This window comes from Periophthalmus magnuspinnatus, chromosome 14 (genome assembly GCF_009829125.3).
Source record: "Periophthalmus magnuspinnatus isolate fPerMag1 chromosome 14, fPerMag1.2.pri, whole genome shotgun sequence".
NCBI classification, from domain to species: domain Eukaryota; kingdom Metazoa; phylum Chordata; class Actinopteri; order Gobiiformes; family Gobiidae; genus Periophthalmus; species Periophthalmus magnuspinnatus.
The window spans coordinates 25,147,058-25,169,474 of record NC_047139.1 but is presented as its reverse complement, the minus strand read 5'-3'; the positions used below and the strand labels follow the sequence as shown (position 1 = coordinate 25,169,474).

The window sequence follows — 22,417 nt, the reverse complement described above, 5'->3', positions numbered from 1 at the left end:
TGTTCATTGTATTTATGGACAGAATTTCTAGTTGCAGCCAGGGGCCGGAGGGGGTCCGATTTGGGAACTGCCTCAAGTGGAGGAGTTTAAGTATCTCGGGGTCTTGTTCACGAGTGAGGGATGAATGGAGCATGAGATCAACAGGCGGATCAGTGCAGCGTCTGCAGTGATGCAGTCGCTGTATCAGACTGTTGTGGTGAAGAAGGAGCTGAGTCGAAAGGCAAAGCTCTCGATTTACCATTCAGTCTACATTCCTACCCTCACCTATGGTCATGAGCCTTAGGTAATGACCGAAAGGACAAGATCGCAGATACAAGCTGTTTCCTCCACAGGGTGGCTGGGCCCTCCCTTAGAGATAGGGTGAGCTCCAACTCTGAGCTGGAGGAGCTCAGAGTTGAGCAGCTGCTCCTCCACGTTGAGAGGAGACAGTTGAGGTGGCTCGGGCATCTGTTCCGGATGCCCCCTGACACCTCCCTAGGGAGGTGTTCCGGGCATGTCCCACCAGAAGGAGGCCCCGGGGGAGACCCAGGACATGCTGGAGGGACTATATCTCTATGCTGGCCTGGGAACGCCTTGGGGTCCCAAAGGAGGAGCTGGAGGATGTGTCAGGGAATGGATTAATCCATTGACAGTGTTTGCTCTCTGCTATTTGCTTTCTGTCCCAGTCATAGTCTGTTTTTACAATGGTCTTGATGATGTGCATGGCTTCGTGTGTTTCCTTCTCACATTCTGCACTGTGTTCCTTTTTCTGTGTACTGAATGCCCTCCCTTTTTCCCTGGTGTATGTTTCTAAACTCTCAGGTATGAAACAAACTGAAACTTGGTCTGAAAAAAGAATCTATTAAAATAAATTATTTGAAGACCAGATGAATCTCATAGCTGATTTTTTTTTATCAGTTAATGTCTATCTCGGTATTGATTTTCTGTCACCCCAACTGTATTTTTTTCTAAAGAAGCAAAAAGTGACAACAACAGCTGTTGAAATAATTGCACCCTCAAATCTCAATGGAGATCATTTTGTTTTGATCTTTATTGTTCTGGTGCTTTGTGGAGCAGACCTTATGTCAGAGCTTCAAAAGAACAAGCCCAACTAAAGTCTCTGCACCTGTACAACCTTCACACAGGGGCCCAGATGTAACCTTTCATATAAGTCGTTTGGGTTCGGCTGTAGGAGAATCTCTTTTTTTATTTATGCCTTAAACGTGATGGAGTTTAAAGAGAGCAGAGGGAGGCCGCTTTGAGCCAGTTCAGCTCGAGTTAGAGTCTGCTCAGGAAAACAACACCTCCGGGACTGAGGCGCTGTTTTCTCATATCAGAGCTACACAGATTATAGGCATGGCAATGAGAGCGACCGCTGCAGGCTCTGAACTATGTCATTGTGCTAGCGTCACTGGCCAGATCTGTGCAGGGAGGACTTCAATATCAAGTGCTCCCGAAGATAGAGGGAGAATAGCAAAGAGGGATCAAATCAAACTGCAGATATATTGGACCAGTAATTCTGCTGAGCCAAAGTTATTAAATATATTCCCTTTTTCAGGCCCAAAAAGCTCAAGAGCTGTGTTTGTGACACATGACAATAAACGCGATATAACTCCACAGTTCATTATGCTCCCAACCTGAATCAATGTACCTCTCCGGTTAATGACAGGGATTTATTTTTAATAACGATGCATTGTGTAACTTTTCTTTTCTTGACTCCATGGTGAATTATTTTCCCTTTAATGTTCCATAGTATTGCACTAAACTTATCTATCTTGCATTTATTCAAATACTGATGTTTGTTGTCAGATATACTATTATAAACATGCATTCTGTCAGTAGCACCTCTTCACAGATCTGACCTCTAACTTGGCTTGGTGATGCCTTCTTCTTGTCTACATAGAGATTCATAAGTTTAATGCCATATTGTGGAACTTTCAGGCAAAACAATACAATCTCCATGGACACAAGCAGGTGAAAAAAAAAATTCACTAAAAATTCCAAAATGTACCTTTAAGTTTTTTATTATCATTTGCAACTCAGAAGAGCTTCATTAATAATGATGTGTCTCTCTGTCTTTCTCTCCCTCTCTCCCCCAGGAGAATATGTAGTGATGACAACATATTTCCATTTGAAAAGGAAAATTGGCTATTTTGTGATTCAGACCTACCTCCCGTGCATCATGACTGTCATACTGTCTCAGGTCTCCTTCTGGCTAAACAGGGAGTCAGTTCCAGCGCGGACTGTATTTGGTGAGTGCTAAACTATGCCCTTATTCAACCCTAACAAACTCAATAATTCGTTCAACAGGGTCGCTCAGTTACATGCAAGTCAAATTGGTGGACTCTAAAATGGTGGTGTAAGAGCGGTAAAGGTGAACACATGATTGTGTTATTCTCAAACAAAAGCTTGGTGTTTGTTAAGCTGCACATACAGTAAATACCACTGAGAAATTTTGACACGTTTAATGGCAAAATGTGGAATTTGAGCAAATGCATTTCCAAAACTGAAGACAGTTTTTCTCTTGACCAATTTACACTATTTGTATTCTATTTAATCCTAAAATGGTAAGCATATGAGATCTCACTGTAGATCTCAGTAAATCCCCCAACAGTCCTCCAGAGAGGTGCCCCTGTTGATGAACACAGTTTAACCTATCCAGGCTTTTACTGCTAAATGGAAATGCTAATGGAAAATATTTAGAGCAGGTAAGCGGTACACTGCCCATGATGGTCTAGTCCTTGTTGTTTGTCACGTTCAGTGGTGCACTTGACCGTAGCCTCTGTACAGTGAATATAATAATGTGGAAACGCATTATTATGGCTCTATGTAATTTATTCACCTGCGCACACTTCATGCTAAGAACATGTCTGCTTAGATCAGCTTCACTAAAAGACAAGACGTGATGTGCCCTTCCTGCTCGTCTTTAGTTTTTGTTTTGCTGCATAAGTTACAGTGTGACCTCTGACCCCTGAGTATTGATGCCTGTGCAGTAATTAGCATCAAGAATAGGCAATGAAGCTTACAAGCAGACAAAGGGGCAATGGATAAGCGACCATCTACATAATAATGAGCTCCACTTCAAAATAAAACCAAAATTGTAAAAGTGTTTAGTAAAATTCTCACAGATGTGCAGACTAAAAACAATCTTTAAAGGGTCCATATTCTGTTATAATGCTGTTTCCTAATCAAAAACATGCCTGGAGTCATGTTTTGTTTCATTTACACGCACACACACACATACATAAATTCTGCATAAGACTGAGTTGTTCTCTCAAATGGAAAACACTCAGTTCCACCTTGTGATGTCATGTGGTGATACAGGAAGTCCTCCCCTGTGTTTATATACTCCATACACCTTCACTAGCATTATTTGGATAATTTCAGCCCTGGAATTTCCAGTCTCTACTAAACAAAAGGTAAAAGGAGCTGTTAATTTGAAAACTATGGCTTCATGACATCACAAGGTGGAACAGAGTGTTTTCAACATTGGAGATATAAACAGACTAATAATAAAGGATTAAACAAACATGTGTGAATGAAACAAAACACAACTCCAGGTATGTTTTTGAGGAGGTAGCAATATTCTAACGTGGTTTAAAGCTCACAAGAGTCTATTTTTTCGTAATATAGGACCTTTAATTCAACTAAATTTGTCAGGAAAAATACCACTCTAGGCATGAATTGAAAATACTATTTATAAAAGCAGCACTGTCACACAAACACGTCTTTTAGTTTGTCCCAATTTCACACAAAGTGCAATGACTGACAAATACACTTACTCTGATATAGACTCTGCTCAGCTCTGTGGCCTCCAATTGTCTGCTCTTTTCTAAATATATCTTGGATGAACCAAATCTTCATTTTATCTGTTGGGCATAATGCCACACACAAAAGAAATCTATGGTGTCACAAAGACAGGAAATAGACTCCATCAATCTTTGTCTTAATCTCTGACCTTCACCAATAAGTCAACCTTGTGCTTCTACAGCAAAATAAAAATGTATTGGATGTATTATCCCCTCTACGGGACATATCGACATATAAGGTGATTGCTTTTATATGCTCAGTTGGGCAGCAGTATCCCTTCTGTGTACACTGACTGAGTATGAGGGCTGCAGAGCGTAATGAGCTTGGACATTTTGGCATTCATTCCTGAGAGAATCATTTTCAGAATAATTAATTTGGGCCATTGGGGCTTTGTCACTCGTTCTTTGATATCTGTGTTGTTATCCAGGTGTTCACTGTCCTCTATAGCTCTGCATGAAATTTGTCAAATGGTCTTTTTACCACTGTTCGTGAATTTCTGATTGTAAATGTATACATCTGTTGTCATATTTTTATTGTAGAGATTTGAAGGACTTGATGTTCTTTACATAACCTCCTCGCACTAAGACAATTGATTAGGGAAAAATCTGTGCGTCCAAAATCTCTACAATGAAGTGACTTATTGTTTTTACATGTCTTGTATTACCCTGTACATGTGTGCCTTCTCTTCTCTATACTGACCCTTTGGTTTCATCCTCAGGGGTCACCACTGTCCTAACCATGACCACCCTGAGCATCAGTGCTAGAAACTCCCTCCCTAAAGTGGCCTATGCCACGGCCATGGACTGGTTCATGGCTGTGTGCTATGCCTTTGTCTTCTCTGCATTGATTGAGTTTGCAACAGTCAACTACTTCACCAAACGCAGCTGGGCATGGGATGGGAAAAGAGAGGGCATGGAAATCAGGGTAAGTCACTCTATTTCAAACTATTCTGCAATATCAATCTACACGAGGACACGCAACACAGGCCATTGTCTTATTTTAGTAGTACAAACGCCAGATTGGTTTCATTGTGGACAAACAGCATTGAAGATATGAGTCACCAGGAGACAGTGGTGGACACTGTCTGGTCCTGTGAGTGTGCTGAGTGCAGACCAGGTCAATGTGCTCTTTTAAATCATTATGACATATTTCTCTGCAGCAGATAGATGCTCAAACGTCTGTTAGCTTAGGTTTGGCTGGTTCTCTTTAAAACGAAAGTTCTTAGTACAAAATCAGAAGAAAAAGTCCTTCATAAAGTAAAGCCCATTGTAAGTTTGATATCAACCTCACTATTTGCGAACAGGGCACACTCCCATCCCAAAGTGAACAACATTCTCTCTCAGGAATAACAAGCCTTTATTTATCCATTAACCACCAAATGGAACAAGGACAGTAAGGCAGAACAGATACAGAGGTACAGCCCTCTCTAAATCTGAGTCCACACATTGTAACCATTAAACATGTTGGTGTATGTAATTCAATGGGCGACTTCAGGGCGGCATTTCATCTAATAATGACATTATTAAATTTCTCAGACATCTGGGCCATTTGTGTATTTGCTCATCAAAGATCGCACAGAAAGGACTCAAAGTGGGACATGTTGCTGCCGGAGTCTCTGGCTCCCCAAACGGAAACTGTGATGAAATCACATAAATAAATTCTGACCTGACAAGCTCCAAAATTAATCTCAGCGTGGAAGTTTGCCAATACTCCAATGATGCTACAACTGTTGTCAAATAAAACAGATTTTGTTTTAGTTGCCACCAAAAAGCAACAAGGAGAAGAGTCGCTTTAATAAAAACAAAAATGACTGCAGACCTGTGACTTATAAACGCACGGACAGTAAACACAGTAAGGTAGGTTCGGTTTTGTAAAGTGGGACACAATATGTTGCATTTCCAAATAACCCCGAGTTCTAAACAGCAAAGGCGTCTATGTCGGTCAAACATGAATCATACTTTCAAAACTGAATCACACATTTGGGCTCTTGCCTTGCAGATACACTCTCTTCAGACCAAAACTCAATTTTGAAGTTTAAAATAGACCAGATTCTTCTTCATATTGTTGCTGTCATAAAGATGCATTATAAAACCATTTTTAAGACCACCTATGTGATTTACATGAGCAGTGGTCACACCAATTACTCAAATTACACAGCACTGCATAGGACAAAGGCTGCCAGTGTGTGCCTCTAAAATTATACATTATTTTGTTCCATTTAGTCCCATTGATCTCATTTTCAGAACGCCACAAGGTACATTAAGGACAACAATTAATTGCTGTTAACTGAAGTGTAACCAGATCATTTTTTCTCAGGCCTATAATGGGCTAATGCTCCATGGCAAATACAATAAAGAACAAAAATTACATTTTCAGGAGGGGTCTTATGGGTATTGCTTCCGATATTTTTCACTGAAACCAATTTAAAGATCCTCCTTCATCCCTGCTGTTCCCAGGTGAATGAGATTGGGTTATTGGAGCTGGTTCATCCTCGCCACAGCCCCACATCAAGGCAAACACAACATGAGAAAAAGTTGACCTCCTTTGCTGCCCCAAACCATGCACCAAATGTGTTTTTTTGCAACTGACATGCACATGCTTCGACATGAGTACAGCCTTTCAGTCTTTACAGAGGGTGAAGTCTTGCATATTGTAGTATAACAACATTCAGCAGGATAAATTGCAGCTGGGTAAAGAGACAGTTCTTCCTTTAGCTTTTTGCTTTTTTGCTCTATGCCTCTAAACTGCAACAGTCTGGGCTGCATTATAGGGGCTGTGCTGAGCATGCAGTTGTCATGATAGATAAAATAGAATGGGGTCACTGAGGAGACATAGTTTAACACTGGACTCTCTGCTCCACTGAACGACTGAAAGCAGCTGTTCTTTATCATGATCATATGTTAAAGGGGCACTGTGTAACTTTTCTGGTGCGGGGTCTGTCACCTGATTGTTTCCATGGAAAAAATATTTCTTTGCCTGGAATGTTTGGCAGTATGGCATTAAAGGGCCGGTACCTGATTTGAATGTATTTTTGTCAAGATAAATATTCTTTACATCATGCAATGTATGTTAAAAGCTGCTAAATGACAAAAAAATTAACTGTAAAATTTAATTTGTTAATTTTAAATAGCATTTCTCAGGTAAGGACTAATACAGAGGCTACTGATTGGGTCATCTTTTTTTGTCCAGTCACACTGTTGAAAAGAATCATGGGAAACCAGCTGCCTGACACTATCACAGACACTTGATTTTCTGTCAAGAACATAGACTGTATAAAATGAAATGTCAAATGAAGCTCATCGAGGCTAGCAGCTGTAAGGGCAAATTTTGAGCTGAATTCCACATTTGGATTACTGACTTTGAGTATCATAGCAACCAAAGAGCAAATCTGGATCGAGGCTGCTGTAGGTAATGCCCCTTCCCGCCTGCACTGCTCGTTTAGCAGGGAGCGGGCACTTCCATTCAATCAGTCAGTCAAACCTAAACCTTATTAACATTTATATCTTGATTTATGTAAAGTGAAATAAAAATACTAGCGTCATGTAGAGTGGGTTAATACAAACATTTTAAGACCAACATGACGAGCCTGACAGCAGCAGTTAGGGGCTGACAGTTTTTTCAATAGAAAGTGAATTGGAGTCGATGAAGCTGGAGGCATTCACTCACTTCCTACTTGGAACTTAATGACTAGCAGGTTAGCTATGTCCATTTATATATGCAGTCTATGGTCAAGAACTACAAAGAAATACAGTATTTGCATGGCACTATCCCACTTGTTTCTGTGTCATGGTGCAACATCACAGGAGCAGAAAGGACAAAGTGAGCGGGGCTAAAAGTTCAAACTAAAACATGTTAATGACTTATGGTTTGAAATCAGACGCAGGACCTTTAAACTTGTATGTGTTACATTTATTCAAGTATTCCCCCCCCCCCCCCCAAAATACCTTGAAAACTTGCATTCTAACTGTCCCCTCTCCATAGAATTAACGTGTAACTTGGCTTGGGGAAGTTACCTGCTTGGCTCCATGGAGATAGATGATATTAAATGCCAAGTACTATGGGAACATTCCAGGCAAAGCATTACCATCTCTACGGAGACAAGCAGTTGGCGGACCCCCAACCAGAAAAGTTATATAGTGCCCTCGCCTTTAACAAGAAGTACTCACACTATACAAAGAATTTACAATTTACTAAGTCCTCTTGAAAGTAACACAGCCATAATGGGTCTGCCCTGGGCTTTGGAGCAGAAACTCAAAGTTAAGTCAATGGGAACACATTTACTTTAGTACTTATAAACTCTCCAAACCATTTCTCCACATTTGTTTCTGTAACGCTTCAGTTTGACAAATGATCAAACTAAATAGCCTTTCCCTCATCAGTGAAGGTGTGCTTATTACAGAAATTAGCCGGTGGGGAGTTTGTGAGAATAAAAGCCTGTGTATTCTTGGCACTGTTACGTGATTGTACACTGCAGTGCTTAATATTACGTGCTGCTTTCACTGGTGAGAGAATGCCAGGGTTCAGATGTATTATCATGTGGATTCACACCTGCAGAACAATCAGCTACATCCACTGAGACAAAGACAGAGAACAAAAAAGTGAACTATTTCAACAACACTCATTATTCAAGACAAAACGAATGAATTACAGCGTTACATATCACTGGCCTCTAGTGTTGTCACGATACTAAAATGTCGATATTCATATACCACAGTGATAATCAAAAACACTTCATTTAGACAATAGAATGTGATTTTCAACATTAAATGGTCATACTTTCTTTTATATTCCCCTGTGGCCTTATATCTGTGTAATCCCTCAGTCGTCCAGGTAGGTTCTAACTATTCAGGAAAGGTTCATTTCTGTCCTGTGAATGTGACTTTTTTGGTATCAATACTTGTTCAAATGAGTATTGATAGTTTTAGTATCGATTAGTATATGATTTTTAATACTTTTGACAACCCTACTGGCCTCATAGCAAAACTTCGCTAGTTTTTATCTACTCTACAAACCCTATTCCATCCCTTATACACAAAAACACAAACTGACACATTTATCTTATTGGCATGGGTAATTTATTTTAGTATTTCCTTAAAAACCTTGATTAATTATATAGGCAATATGCTATTAAGCTAAGGCCGGAATATTGATGTAAAAGTAATGAGTTGTTGGTAGGCTTGGGTATAGTAGATTAGTTAAAACAAGTCTAATAATTGGTTAGAACCTTGTGCTTGAAACAAATTGACTGGTTTTAAGGGCAAAGACAATCACACACAAACATGCACACTGACCTCTGAGTAGCAGCGTGGGGACTGTTAGCCTCGGGACATGCCATCAAACTGTGTGCACAAGGTCAAAACTGAACTGCGCCTCAAGTCATTCTACTCAGTGTGCTACATACAGTGAACAAAGCAGTGAGTATCCTATAGAAAGAATCTGTTTTAAGGCTAATTTGTGAAAAGATATCGCTCAGACAGGGGATGAAAATAGGGCTGTACAAAATATCACACTCGACTTTAGCTAAAATCTTGTAGTTGTATCTGTAGTTTAGATCCTTGCAAACATGTTCTTAAATTCATGTGATTCTTGTATGAGTTTATCAGTTCATCTTTCAGTCTAACAATGTGCACTCTGAACAGAATCCAACTTTTTAAAGGTATATCGCAGAACAAATCCCTTCCCCCTCCCCAAACCGTGCAACTCTAGACTAAAAGCTTTTAAGCCTGATTAATTTAGGTTACATAAAACATCCTACAAACCTTGGTCCTTACCTGCTGACACAAGCCCATCGGTGAGAGGGGAGGTGAGACGGTGCAAGATGTGCAGAAATCAATACTATCTCGAGAAAGTGCATGGTTATCCAGAGGGTATCAGTGACTCTGCCTCTACCTACACTGATTGACTGGAGACAGAGCCCCTCAGGCAGCCCCAGCCCCACTACTCCTCTATTTATATAAAAAAAAAAAACAACAACAACAACACTGGATCCTTGCACGTTACACACAGAGGTATTTTTAGAAAAGCATGAAGAATCACCTTAGCTTCAAATCCATCTTCAATTATTTTAAAAGATAATTCTATATTTCTGGTCACGTTTCTGCACTAGTCGCCTAAAGCTTGTCAACTGCTCACTAACTCCACTGTGATGCCTATTCTAACACTGTGTATGCATAGACAGCACTGCTTATGTTGAAGGCATTCATCACATGCACCGCCACATGGAATCTATGTGCTTCTCAATGTGAGTGGATGTGATTTTAGTCAACATTTGGTCATGGCTGTGTGTGGGGGAAAACTGTAGTAGAAATCATTCCATAAGTGGGAATAGGGAATGTTAGGCTGATTAAAATGACAAAGGGAAGATAAGATGCATAATAAAGCTAAACAAGAAGAGCAGAATTCAGCCTGGCTCTGAACAAAAGTCCAACGCAGGGCTGTGAAAGTGAAGCACTTTGGGGTGTGTACAGCTCACAGTTTAACGGTTTGGAGCTGGCACTAGAGGGGAGACTCATGCCACACTGGAAACTTAAACTGTGCCCGCTGATCAGTCTAGCTGCCCTACTTCTTCTCCTCACATTGCAGTGTAAAACTCTGAGGCTGACAGGTTCCTCAGCTGGAGAAAGTTTGGCTGGGAGCACAAATTTAGCAAATAAGATTGTGTCTGCCCTACTATTACAAAATGAGAGACAGTGTAATTATTTCGCCCTGGTAGAAAGGGTGAGTGCTATCACGTACAGCCTTTGTGTTGTTTGTTCAGTCTCAGGCGATATGCCGACACAGGCCTAGCTGCTCTCATTGACTTGGTTTGTCAGACATGTTTACAGTGAATGTTATTCTCTGTTTCAAATCAGGTGCCAGACGAGCCAGGCTCTACACTACAGGCAATACATTTAATCTACTTTTTTGTCAGGAGTTTTTATCCTGACCCATTTTCTGCAATCAATATTTGTACTGTATATGATGCAGATTTGAATTGACAGTAGTAATAGTAGTGTGTAAGTTGGGTCAATTTAATATACCTGGTAAACTTTTTTTCTTTTCTACTTTTCTTTTCAGGAACCGTTTCAGGCTAACATGGCCAGGATTAAAGATATGGTTAGGCTTTTGTTTTGTTCTTGTGTGTGTCGTGTCTCGTGGTGTTGCTTCTATTTCCTCTTTATGAGTTCAAATGGAAGTATAGTGAAGACTGGCCCTGCAGCTCCTGACGCCCTTTACTTTACCTCTTTCTTTTTTTCAGAGGAGAGAATCTGCCGTTTTGACCAAAAAAGCAAACAACACCTTCAACATTGTCGGAACAACCTACGCTCTCAAAGACCAAGGCTTGACGACCATTTCCAAGAGCGCTCCTGCCGCACCGCTGCTCAAACACACCCTAAGAGGCATGGATGACCCCTACACAGAGGCCAAGAAGTCCTACAACCGAGTCAGCATAGTGGACAAAATCTCACGCATCATTTTCCCCGTCCTCTTCTTTGTCTTCAATCTAGGCTACTGGGCCACGTACGTCAACAGAAAACCAGCTATCATGAAAGCTAACAACCCCAATGGAATCTGACCAAATTTAAACTATAATGTGGTTCAGAGCATAGGATTTGCAGGAGGCCAAGTTCAAAGTTCATCTCATCCTACTCTGTGTGTGCGTGAGAGTTCAAGGACACGTGCTTGGATGTTTAATACTTCTCTTTTCTTAAGGATTTGATATTTTGCACGTTCATTTTAGACCGAGGGCAGATACAGTAGATTCACATGTAGTTTTGGACATTGTCGGCAGCACATTCTCATGACACTGTCTCTGTGAAGATTTTTTTTTTTTTCAGTTATTGTTCAAATGTTTTACCTTAATTGCTTGCCAATTTATGGATTAGTCAAATTGTGTGTCTGTTATATTTTGACATGTTTGCACTACACTTGTAACAAGTTCGAGCAAGCATGCATTCAGTGTTTCATTGTAGCTCATTAGCAACAATAGGGTTATGAGGCATCCATCCAGTTAACATGTCAGCAGAAACACACACTGACGCATCCGAAAGGCCAGTGAGCCATGGCAGCTTTACTGTGCTCCAACAGCCTAGGGCAGCCTGCGCGACTCCAGAGAAACGTTTTAATAATCACCATCATCATCAGGCCTTCATCTCTCCCTGAATCTCAACAGCCCAAATGCAGTTTCATCTGGAATTGGTTTCACATCCCATGAGTCTGCATGTACATTTTCTAGTCCAGTGATTCTTATTGTTTTAACTGGCTGAGTATGTTTAAAGACAGAGAGTGCCTTGGTGAATACTACACACACACATGATGAGAAAACTCCAAACACATGAGACACACGACAATGCACAAAGGTCTGTCTGTATATAACATGTAAATAAACGCTGGTGTCCGCTGGCTCACCACACGTCCCAGAGCTTTAGGCGAAGGAACCAAGTGTAAAATGACCCATTAGTGCGAAAGGTTAAGTGCCCACTGCTGTGAAAAAGAAGGAAAGAAAGAAGAGATTAAACGGACCCGTGCGCTCCATAAGAACTGTGTGCATTCATGTTGTGCTGTCTTATAAACATTACCTCAAGTCAAACTATCAAAAAACCCAAATTAATAAATCTTAATCTGTGTTTACTGAAAGATAGGCACTCTTTGTTGAGCCTTTTCATAATATAATTTATCAGGAATTCATTCGGTGTTTTGCTTAGTGTTCAGTTGAAATAATAGAACCAAATGCATAATAATCAGAAGCACTAAAAGTCAAAGCTTGTTTTTGTTGTTTTTTTTATATTTTACATTGAAAATTTATATCTGTTCTACATTTCCTTTTGGATTTGCCACATGTTTTTATAACCCCTTGAACTATTTTACTTCTATTCTATATGCCCCCCACATTACATGGTGTTGTCTATATCAGTAGCAATATAGATAATTGTACTAAGAGTGTTAGCCAGCCTAAAGTATGTATCAGTCATAGGTTAATGCATGACAATCTGTACTACATGTGTTTGTCTCACTGACTATGGCTTAATACCAGTGTTTGTGTGGCTCAGTTATCACCTGTACTCTGCAGCACTGCCTCTCCATGCATCTATAAAGCTCTGTGCATTTTGATGCGATGCTAATTTATAATTGGCACAAACATCTGAAAGTGTTTTAGCCTCATTGGGCTCTAAACAGAATCAAGCAAAGGTCTAGTATAGTGCAACCCCCCACTGGGCTGGAGGTACGCCCACTCTTTCTTAACACAACCCCAGCAGTTTGTTTGTATTATTGACACTGTCTGCTATTTCATTTGAATAAAACATAACGTTTTTTTTTACATTCTGGACATGTTTGAGAAGTTAACTTAGAGGACAAAGAGGGAAACACTTTCAGATGACCAAACTCATTATTTACTGTCTGTCAAAAGAATGTAAACATGTTATGTCAAAAACTACTGGGAACTGTCACAAATATCAGGGTACACTAGGCCAAATGTATCACTACACTGATGCCATGTCATTCAAAAAGGTGTGTACAAAACCTGTCTTGCATTTAGTTATCTGTATTGTGTTTATTTTGTTTTCATTATTCACTGTCAAAGGGTCAGAATGAGCCTCAGCAAAAATCATGACATTTAATAGCATACAGTATATTCAGAGTATAAGTATATTTATGCTATAAAGTACAGCATTAAATATTCTATGTTTTATACAACATTACCTGTACAGCAATGATGCAAATCTCCTGAGGAGTATGGAGTTGTAGACAAATACAACAGAAGATATATGGAAGATAATAATGATAGCTGCACAGAATAGTGTAACTATGTTGTGAATTTGTAGATATTGTGAAATTATTCCTAAGGTTTAAGTGAACATGGGTATGTCATGTGAATTATTTTTACATGGGATAATTTCTGCTGTCTTACATTGAGCTCTGTAACACTTGGTGTTATAGTATTTGTAAATGTGCAGTAGAGAAAACAGATCGGACCTTTGTGGACTATACAAACCCTGACTGTGTAACAGCAGCGCCGCGCAGCAGCGTGGTGCTGCTCACTGCATGTGTATATGCACTGACAGATCAAAGGTTTCAGCAAATACAGCTCCAGGAAAAGGACTTGAACTGGCTCATGTGCTCAGCGACTGGACTCTACATGTCGCCCTCTCATTGTATGTCTACTGTATAAGATGTAGCAAATGGAAATAGGAATTAAAAGGATATGTTGTATTGTATTGGTCTTGGAGTTACAAAGCCCTTTTTAGTCATATTTGACTTTTAAACATGTAAATCTGTACAACGGTGGCTGTGCACTTAATACTTAATATCTGATTTATCAAAGTTTTCCCAGTTCAAATCCACAAGACAAGGCCTACAGCAAAGCACAGTGTAGTGATCCTGCAGTGACTGCATATAACTGCCAAGATACCATTTCTAAATGTTTTCCTGAGCTCATCTTTTATAGATCTAATGTTGTGCATCAGTGTCAGTTACATAACTGAATTTGATCAGAGAGAATAGACTCATTTCTACAACAAGCCTCTCAAATCTAAACAAACAGTATCACTCATAAAGTATGTAAGAAACCTACTGCAGTGATATGTAGTACTGAAGTGGTAAATACTTTACTTAACTGTGTTCACACACGCTAGATGCACCAGGGAACTCTGGACACAAGTACTGCAACTATTCATTTAGTCAGAATGTTTTGTGGCTTAAATTGGCCATATTCAAAATCCTTCTGCAACACTGCCAAAAATAGCTTTTCATTTTCACGTCACAAGTTCCAGAAAAGTCCAGAATTTCCCATGACAGAGCAGGCTACAGCAGAAGTCTTGTCACTTTGAAGGTTACTCTTTCTGTTTGGCTGTTGTCCAGCCCAAAGGGGCTTATAGCTGCAGGACCACAATTATATTTAAAGTGAAAATTCTGCGAATTTTCGTAAATATGAGGTTGTTTGCTCGCTTTTGCTTGCTTAAATAAATAAACAAGTCCTGATAAATGAAATAGGTATGCTTCATACCACTTGTAAGTACAGTACAGTGCTTTGTGCTTGTGTGCTGCACCAGTGTTGTGCTTTTGCCTGGTCTGAAACAAAGAAAATTTACACCAGTGAAAAGTCAAATAGAGCTGTCCTGAGACGTGATCATCCTTTTTGTAAATTAGGGTAGAGTAAAGAAATTTTCAATTGTATGAGTCTATTGAAAATATACGCAAAAAAATAAAATACCATCTTTCTTCAGATCCAATCCTAAAATATGCCCCAAATTCTAATGGTTATTTCACAAGCAACAATGCAGTGGCATTATTACATAATAACAACGCTAACTTAGAGCCATTATAGGACCACATATGACCTCAGTCATTTGTTAGCCATACATGTTATAATGCTAACAATGCAAATAGGGCTACAGTGCATTCTTCCTCTGTGAAATGAGCATGTGTATTTTTCCCAACACAAGAGGTTTTGTGTGTGGAGAGCTGATGAGTTATCTCCACTGTCTTTGTTAGAAAACCCCAGCATACAATGTTTCACCTGTAAACCTCTGTCCACCTTTCTTTTATACTGGCCAGTCGTGGGGCTGCTGATAAACTGTTCATCCATTGATCCAGGAGTTGCTGCTCTTTACAGTAAATAAAGAATAAGTGCTTTCATGTTCCTGTTGTGAGTCACTGTTTGATCAAATATACTTAAAACACAGGATTGACTTAATGTGAAAACCTTTCTATGAAACCAGCACGTCCAGATGCTACAACAGTCAGAACAATATCACACAGAAGATAGCAGACATGATTGACAGGCTACAATAACTTTATAATCCACTATAACACATGAAGAACTGAGAAACAGCAGAGTTTAACACTTGTGGAAGTATTGATCTGATGTGTAGACAATCAATCAGGGCTCCAACTGCAGTACCGGAGTTTGCCTAGGGGGGTCTGGACCCCACTTTGGGAAACACTGGAAGTGGTTTTATAGGACTGATTGATATAATAAGGACACAAACCCAGCATTGATGTTTTGAGCTATGTCATTCTGTTCACATTGAAATTCAAGAATAATGAGAGATGCTATTCACTCATTGAGAAGCAAATAAATTGGTGCATAGCAGTGAGTCAGTCAGTCAGTCAGTCAGTCATCTTTTATAGCTTTTTGAACCTTGACAGGGGAATAATATTAACAGCAAATGAAGCAGTCTAAGCTCCACCTTTCCAATTTCCCTGCCCTGCAAAGAGTGTCATTCTTCACACAGTATTGGCAGATAGGCCTACCTCAACTGATTAACATAAGTGAAAAAAATAAATAAATAGGGCTGCATGGTGTATGGGAACCAAATCAAAACAATTGATTGTTTATTAGTTTGTCACAATGGGCAAATCACAAACACTATATAGAAAACATACTTCTGGAGCACACATCTGTCTAAAACCTGCTAAGCCCTCTGTAAACATGTTCTGAAACACATGGGATTCTTATATTAGTTTGGCAGCTCAGATTTCAGTATTTCTCAACTGTTTATATTCTTGGATGGGTTTGAAATGTGAACTCTGAATATAATATTACTCTGACAACATAAATTGCAAATGTAACTGCAATCCTTATTGGAAAAATATGACTGCTCTAAATTATTAGTTCAGAGGATCTCTGCAGATAATGTGCCTCAAGGCTTTTGGCTTTGTTTTTCAAAGGCAATTTATTTGAAAATAAGTGTTCACTTAGTTGCATTTAATATTCTTCTCAGTCCAAGTAAGAGAGTCCCTATTGTATAAAGTAAATCTGTGCAGCCAGGGCAGGATCTCAAATCTATACTCAAAACAAGTATAGACTTAATTATATAGTTTAGATCAGTGTTTTCTAACCAGAGGTACAGGGACCTCTGAGGATACAGTGAGCACTCATCAGGAGCAGAAAGTCCAGACCAAATTGACTAAGTTTGATATGAGTTTCAAAGGGGTGCAAAGACAATACTCCTTAATTATATCTGACCTGCCTCTAATGAGGGTGCAAACATTTTAAAATAATTTTGCAATGCACCATTTTACACACGGGGCGCAGAAGGACTCCATTTTAAAAGAAGAACATAAATTGTTTTTGTAGGGTGGTTTTGAACATAATCTCACTAAAAATAAAGGTATATATAATGACAATAATTGACAATATGCTATGGGGTATACTTGGAGTATGAGCTGAATAATGAAAGTGAATATGAATTTTACAGTTAACCATCTAATACATCTGCCTAAGAGCCCCATGTTACTGAATTGATTAGTGAGTTCAAATTGACTATCCTGACAGGCTTCTGTGGTGGTTAGCACGCACACCGTCGTGGTACATTACATTAGCTGTGGAGTGGAAAGCTCAGATGCCCCGCAGTCACTATAGAGTATCCTCATAGAGCAAGTGAGTCACCAGCTGTCCAGGGAGAGTGAAAAAGCAGCACCACAAAATCTGGGGTCTGCAGATGGAGAGATTTAAAATAGTTAAGAGAGAAAATGAAATACAGTATATTGCAGGTAATAAGAAAAAAGGACCTTATGAATTCCAATTCTGCCACTACTTGCGTTGTATTATTATTGCTGGAGGATTAGACTGCAATGAGATGAGATACATTACCATAGTACTCTGAAGTGCAGTGCCCCACTTTCTCTCTTCACATCGGCTATTGCTTCTTGCAGGTAGCAGGAGTATAAGCTTTTCTATGACCTGTCTGACATAAATAGATCAAATGTAATTCACAGAAGCGGGCATGAATATTCAGTTTGAATAGTGCCAGCCTCTTCAGTTTGGGTTTATCATATGTGCTGCCTAAATCAGCCCACATCACATCTCTAGAGAGGATCCCCCTGCATACTTACCCGTCCCACCCCCTCTGCAGCCCCCAGGAGCTGCATGGGTGAGCAGCTATCGTGGGGAGTACATGCATGACTGATGTTTAGATTAATATCCCTGACTGATTCCTCTTTGGCAGTGGAGTTAGAGTGATATCACAGCCCTGGCCACCCACTCTCAGGAGATCCATTGGTTTTCACACTTTAAGCAGCACAAACCTACTTGGATTCACAAAACACTTCATTTTGATGTCCATTAAGGACACATTTACATTCAAACCTTACAGCAAGACTAAAAATAGTCCCAGTTTTTAGCTGTCGCAAAAGGCTTAGTCATACCAAATGAAGAGATTAAGATGATTCTATGAACTATAATTGAATTATAGATGGGACATTTTGGAAATATATGTGTTCAATAGTGTAGACCCTTATTTTACTCATGGATTATGTACATTGCCTTTTATGGTATATTGAGAATGTAGATCTGATTAAATTATTTTAAATAAATTGATAAATTAATTAATTAATAAATAAAGACAATTTCACTGCTTTCATTTGAACATATAGAAAAAAACGACAATGTCGCCCCCTGGTGACTGAAAAATAAATAATAAACAGAGGTCACTGCTTGTAAGGAACCGCCAGAGGGGCAGCAGTGGCTCTAGTGGAAATTGTCGTTGTGTCCTTAAGCAAGACACTTCACCCACAATGCCATTATACGAATGTTGTGTGTAAGTGAATGATTGGTGTTGGTCAGAGGGCCAGTGGCTTAGATGGGCAGCATCGTTTCTGTCAGTCTACCCCAGGGCAGATGTGACTATAGTCATTTACCACAGATTATTGAATTAATAATGCACAGAATTGCACAGTGACTTTGAGAGTCTGGAAAGGCACCATATAAAACTAATACATTTTTAATACCATTAGGCCCATAACAACTCCTACATGTAAACTTTAAAAGGCCAGAGATACCTATGATAGAAGACATTTGAGCTTTCTTATCATTACAAGCACAAACATGTCTACTCTAAGTCTGCTCTGCTCGCCACAGCTGTTCCTCCTCACTTTCCCTCTATATCTTCCACTAATTGGCCTCTTCAAACACGCCTAAGGGACTGGATTTTACAAAGTTGCCCCTGTCTGACCATCTCGTCCTGACAGGTCCAGCAGCTACAGAGCCAGGGGACCTGCTCGCGCTCATATTGAACTGGACAGAGTGCTGCAGGGAAGAAAGCCTGCTTCTTCTGCTCATCTTCACATCCTCAACATGAACTAAAGTCAGGAACCTCACTGGACCTCACATACAAACCAAAAGGGTGCCAAAATAAACCAAAATAAATGTACTTCTGTTTCTTTCTTTCTTTCTTTATTCTTTATTTGACAGGGACCATGTACAAATTCATTAATCTTACAAGGAAAAGATGATTTGTACCAGATTTAGCTACTGCTACTTTCCATCTGCAGTCCCTGGGCAAGTGAACACACATTAAAAAACACATCAATTAACAATTACAATATACGACTACCAATAACAATTAAATACAATAAAAAAAATGACCCCATGTCCAATACAGTATGTCCCCCCCAGTCCAGACCAATATAAAAATCATTATGTGTGCAGGTTTATACAGTGAGGACAGAGCAGCACCAACTAACCAGACTGATGTGGACACATTTGATTATTTAAAATGTACTTTTTCAAATTTCTAGTAAAGCTATTAAAATCCACAGACAATTTCAGACTGTCTGGAAGCTGATTCCACTGCCTAATGGTTTGATAAGAAAAAGCCGATTGAGCAAAGGCCGAGGATCTAAAGGTCCACTATGTAACTTTTCGGGTGAAGGGTCTGCCATCTGCTTGTCTACATGGAGATTTTATTGCTTTGCCTGAAATGTTCCACTAAATGACATTAAACATACTATCTCCAAGGAGACAAGCAGAAGATGCCACTAGGCCAAGTTACAGGTCAGATCTGTGGAGAGGTCACCCTGGTCACAATAAGAATGCATGTTATTTGTTAGCAATAGAAACGTGTAATTGAAAAGACACATTGAGCCGCCATCTTAACGAGGTGGAGTTTGAGCACCTGAATGATACTGGGGGCTATGTTGTCGGGATCTTCATGCTGACAGGTCTTCATGTCGACAGGCGGCAGTCGAATGCGGGGACTTCGGCGATCAGATCTTCGGGCATGGAGACTGGCTATGGCGACATGGAATGGATGAATGAACAATAAACACAAAGTTTAATCCCACACTGTGGAGCATTCCAAGAAAAGCAATAGCATCTCCGTAGAGTCAAGCAGGTGATGTAACCTCCACCAGAAATGTTACATAGTGCACCTTTAACTGCTTACACATAATCATAGTCATTGATGAGATTATTTGCTGTTAGGTTGTCCTAAAAATATATATTAAATTTATGACAACAAATGAGTATAAACCTCCATAGATCATTACCTCAAATGATGAGAACTGGGCAGAAACAACATGAGACCTTTTTCAAAAGAGTTCTCTGAGGAAAAGTTTCACTGTTTCGGTGGCTGAATGTATATAAAATGTATTTTAGCCATGATTTAATGTAACAGTGGTCAGACAGTTCTACATACCTGCAAATAGTTTGGGCAGTTTTATATGCTACAGTTTAACCATGGATTATTACTAAAATAACATATTCATGAACACATTGATAAAATCTTTCTTTTTTTACCCTGTAGATTGTTCTGTAATTTATGTTTTTCTTCTAGTTAGGACTGCAATGATTATTCTGAAAAATTGTGACTAGTTGATTAATGGCATTGTATTTGATAATCATTAACTGAACAATACAAATTTATACCAATAACAGTGACATTATAAAATCATAATATCAAAATAACAATTTATTTTAAATCAATAACACATCTTTATTGATAAATATCTATCTGGAAGCCATTAGTCGACATATTGCAACTTTTATTTGGTTCAGAATGCATAAAAAAATCTCACTGTACAATACAGACAATGGTTTGAGTAGGCATCTGATTGAAATCATATTCACTGACTAGTCAACTTCAAAAATAACTCAGCTGCAGCGCTACTTCTAGTTCAGGAAAATAGCCTTTACATCACACAGTGTGTGAAGCAGCTGCCTGTGGCCATCTCTGTGATAGATTCAGAATGAGGTACAGGAGCTTTAACCACAGACGATAGGTCACGACATGTGCATTATGAATAGCTAGCAGGCGACTGTAACAGAGAGTTCTTGGTTTTAAACATGAACATAACCAATAAACCTTAGTCACATTCAGTCCTATGAGTCTTCATGTGCTGTGTGAGCTGACAGCTTTGCCTAAAGGATTTATTACAAATGGAACAGCTGTAAGGTTTTTCACCTGTGTGAATTCTCACATGTGCATCTAGATTGCTCTTTTGGGCAAATCTTTTCTCACATGTTGGACAGCTGTAAGGTCTTTGACCTGTGTGCTTTTGTAAATGTAGTTTCAGTCCACCAATATGAGCAAAGCTCTGTGTACATAATGAACACCTGTAAGGTTTTTCACCAGTGTGTATTCTAATATGTGTGTTTAGATTGGTCTTTCGGCCAAATGTCTTCTTACAGATTGAACATCTAAACGGTTTCTCTCCTGTGTGTGTTTTCATATGTTGATCTAGATTGTTCCGTCGGGTAAATGACTTATTACAGGTTGAACAGCTAAACGGTTTCTCTCCTGTGTGAATTCTGGTGTGTTGTAGTAAGGCCTGTTTCCTCCTGAATCTCTTTTCACATAGAAGGCACTGGTGTTTCTTCCTCTCAGCTCCTTCGGCTGTTCCTGACATGTTTACATTGTTTACAGTGGAACTTGTCCCTGGTGCAGTACTGTCTCTGAAGGGCAGCCACAGGCTCTGTGCAGCTGTGCCTCTGCCTGCTTGGCTGTAGTGATCTCCAACAGCCTCTGTTTCCATCTGTGCAGTTGGACAGCTGAATGGAGGACTCCAATATTCATCATTCTCAGTGTCAGAGAAGTGCTCCACTGTGTCTCTCTCAGTCTCTAAATATAAGTGCAGCTCTGAGCTGATGTCCTCTCTGTGTGTCTTCTCTCTGAGCTCAGGTTGTGTCTGCTGAAGCAGTGAGGACTCCTCTGTTTTCACACAGTCAGCGTAGGACTCTGGGACGGGCACATGGAGCTGCTCTCTCTCCTGTGTGACACTCTTCTCCTCTGGCTCTTCTTTCATTTGTGGTGTCTGAGTGTTACTTGCTGAGACGAGCTGAAACCCCGCGCTGAGAAGCACGACTCTCGGGCTCAGAACCGAGTCCAGTAGCTCCTGTTTCCTCTGGATCTCCTCTTTGGAGCGACACAGTTCCTCCTCATACTCCGCTATCGTTCTTTCAAACAGGCCAAATATTTCTTCAGCCGCTACAGTCAGCCGCTCACTTACCAAAGCTCTTAGCGTTTGCCTTTTCGACATTTGTACAAACTGTTTAGTTTTAGCTCCACGCTAACAACACTGTGCTGTCTGGGATAGCTTAGGGTCACGTGTTCTTGTGTACACCCACAGGCTTGACTACCAGGCAGTAACAATAAAGTAGCGAATTAAAGCTTCACGCAACACAGATTTTAAAAACGTAACAGAGCCCTTTTATAGAACCAAATAATTTAAGATTATAATTTTGCATCACAATGATTTAAATTCATAATACAATTTATCGTCACTATGCCGTCTATGAAAGTGAGATGCTTTAAAAGTGCAGATTTTACATGTTTACATCGATATCAATGTTGTTCGACTGTGTTCTTTTGATTGTGTGCATTAGTTTACCCCCCCAGTCCAGTCCACACAGTCCAGTAATACCCTT

The 22,417-nt window shown here is 39.7% G+C and overlaps 2 protein-coding genes across 2 annotated transcripts in view; one reads left to right on the top strand and one right to left on the bottom strand.

Moving 5' to 3' along the window:
• The window catches only part of gabra3 (gamma-aminobutyric acid type A receptor subunit alpha3), a 92,965-nt gene extending 77,560 nt beyond the window's left edge, over positions 1-15,405 (top strand). The window contains exons 8-11 of the mRNA XM_033978833.2: positions 2,079-2,231; positions 4,508-4,713; positions 10,846-10,884; positions 11,027-15,405. Coding sequence (XP_033834724.1) covers positions 2,079-2,231; positions 4,508-4,713; positions 10,846-10,884; positions 11,027-11,344 — 716 coding nt within the window. The 3' untranslated portion in view covers positions 11,345-15,405. The remainder of the gene's footprint in view (positions 1-2,078; positions 2,232-4,507; positions 4,714-10,845; positions 10,885-11,026) is intronic.
• A 4,312-nt stretch (positions 15,406-19,717) lies between these two features.
• Positions 19,718-22,092, bottom strand: LOC129456814 (uncharacterized). Its single transcript, XM_055226892.1, has 2 exons — positions 21,406-22,092; positions 19,718-19,783 (listed from the first exon to the last, which is right to left on the bottom strand). The coding sequence occupies exons 1-2, from the start codon at positions 22,027-22,029 to the stop codon at positions 19,718-19,720; spliced, it is 690 nt and encodes a 229-aa protein (XP_055082867.1). The 5' UTR covers positions 22,030-22,092.
• Positions 22,093-22,417: the final 325 nt, after the last annotated feature.